The 1,887-nt window shown below is 56.4% G+C and overlaps 1 protein-coding gene across 1 annotated transcript; it reads right to left on the bottom strand.

The window, feature by feature from the left end:
- Nucleotides 1-180: 180 nt before the first annotated feature.
- LOC144218569 (transmembrane protein 104-like) lies at nucleotides 181-1,111 on the bottom strand (the record flags this gene model as incomplete). Its single annotated transcript, XM_077748489.1, has 3 exons — nucleotides 181-289; nucleotides 686-785; nucleotides 985-1,111. Coding segments are annotated over 3 exons (336 nt in total), but the record flags the coding sequence as incomplete, so codon positions are not given.
- Between the last annotated feature and the right edge of the window lie 776 nt (nucleotides 1,112-1,887).

Raw genomic sequence — 1,887 nt, 5'->3', positions numbered from 1 at the left:
AAGCCACGTGTCACTGAGGCCTGGTCACCAGCGCACGCAGGCCGCGTTCTCAGTAACATGGTATGTTTTCTGCCCAGAACTGTGGCCCCGTAACCAGCCAGAGCGTGGAGCTGTGTAGACCCTCGTCTCTGGTTCAAATGCCCCCAGACACCCAGGCCGGGCAGAGGCAAGGCCACTCACCAGGTAGATGCGGTAGGCGTCCACACGGCGCAGGGGCCCCCAGCACGGGTCCGTGTCGTTGTGCTTGGCGTCGGCCTCCACACCACAGGACTCGTTGCTGGTGGCGCTGCTGATAAAGAGAAGAGTGGCTCAGTGTGGCCCCCGCTCAGCTGGAAGCAGACAGGACGTAATGTTACTATTAGCCACCGCTGAGCCTCCGCTCCCCCCACTGCGGCTTCAGGGCTAGACCACCTGATTCCCCACGAATCACATTCTCCTCCTAGGGCAGGTGCCACTTATTCCTGGGGCCCCTGGTGGGAATCCTAGTCATCTTGCCAATAGGGAAGGGAGGGGGACAGTGACGAGGGGCACATTTCCAAAGGGCAGAGTGCACGGCCAGCTGCGGTGCATGTAGAAAAGGGCCTTGGGCATCTCCGTCCTTTAGATACTGACAGTTTGCTTGGAGTTGTGCTTCTACCAACAGCTCTTACCCAACTGGTTGAGGGGGGGGCAGGGAGATACTCACCAAGTCACCTGCATGAGGGAGAAGGGCACGGCGGCAGCGTAGATGGCCAAATCCCCGTACAGGTAAACGATAATGCAGAAGTAGAACAGGTTGACCCCCACTGAAAGGAACAGAGTCACTGGTCAGGGGGCCACAGAGATGCCCACGGTCCTTCCTGTCGGTGAAGTTTCTACCTCTTCCATAGCTTTCCTTTCTCAGGCTGTTTACTTTCTACAAAAAGAAAACAACAGCGTCCCGTGGCCCGTGCTGCCTGGCTACGCTGCGATCCGGCAGAAGACACAGGCGCCCCGGACTTTCACCTGCGAGGCTGAGTGAGGCTTGGGGCATCAGACGCTCCGAAAGCAGGCAGGTGCAGGGTGCGGGGGGGCTGGAGGGGAGGGCTGGCTGAGGAGGCTCAGAGGGGCCTTCACGCTTGGGACAACCTGGCTGGGCAGGAGAAGGAGAGGGACCCTGAGTCAGGAGGCTGAACCCCAGTGCCCCTGGATCAGGGGCCCCTTTGCAGCCAAACACACGACTCTACAATAAAGGCTGGTGGTAAGGAACTGAAAAGCAAAGATAACAACAACAACAACAAAAAACGGTCTAGCTTCTGATGCTGAAATCAAGAGGGTAAAAAGCCCCTGATTTCCAAAGGCCAAGTGCCTCATTTTGAGTTTGATTATTCACCAAGCCCTGGACAGGAAGAGGTGGCTGGGGGTGTTGGTGACAGAGGGGGCAGCAGGAGGGGGCCCTTAAGACGAGCTCACGGTCAAAATGTTTGCAAGGGAGGACACTGCCTTTGTTTGGAAGGTGCACGGGACGCTCCCTCTAGAGGCAAACCTTGCTCTCCTCTCCCTCCGGGTGGGGGTGCTGCTCTAGCCCCAATGCTACTCACCTCACTTCCTGACCTTGGCAAGTCCCTGACTATCTCCAATCCTGCACAATGAGAATCACTGTACCCGTGCTAAATTCCATATGCAATTCCAGCTTTAAAGACCAGGTGTAAAAGCTCTGAAAAAAGCGTCTGGGCCCTACAACTTCAGGGTCACGCCCCCAGACAGCCGCTCTCAAACTCCTGTTCAGACTGACTGCTCATTTTTGATGTCATTGGTCTCAAGTTGCTGCCTTCTCGGAAAATAGAAAGAAAAATGAAGTGACAGCTCCCTTCTAATCTTGGTGGCTCTGAAGAGCCTCCAGGGTCCCCAAGGGGAAAGCCGGGGACA

This window comes from Crocuta crocuta, unplaced genomic scaffold (assembly GCF_008692635.1).
Source record: "Crocuta crocuta isolate KB4526 unplaced genomic scaffold, BGI_CrCroc_1.0 scaffold8312, whole genome shotgun sequence".
Classification (NCBI taxonomy): domain Eukaryota; kingdom Metazoa; phylum Chordata; class Mammalia; order Carnivora; family Hyaenidae; genus Crocuta; species Crocuta crocuta.
The sequence above is the reverse complement of the archived record's forward strand: the minus strand, read 5'-3'. Positions and strand labels throughout refer to the sequence as shown.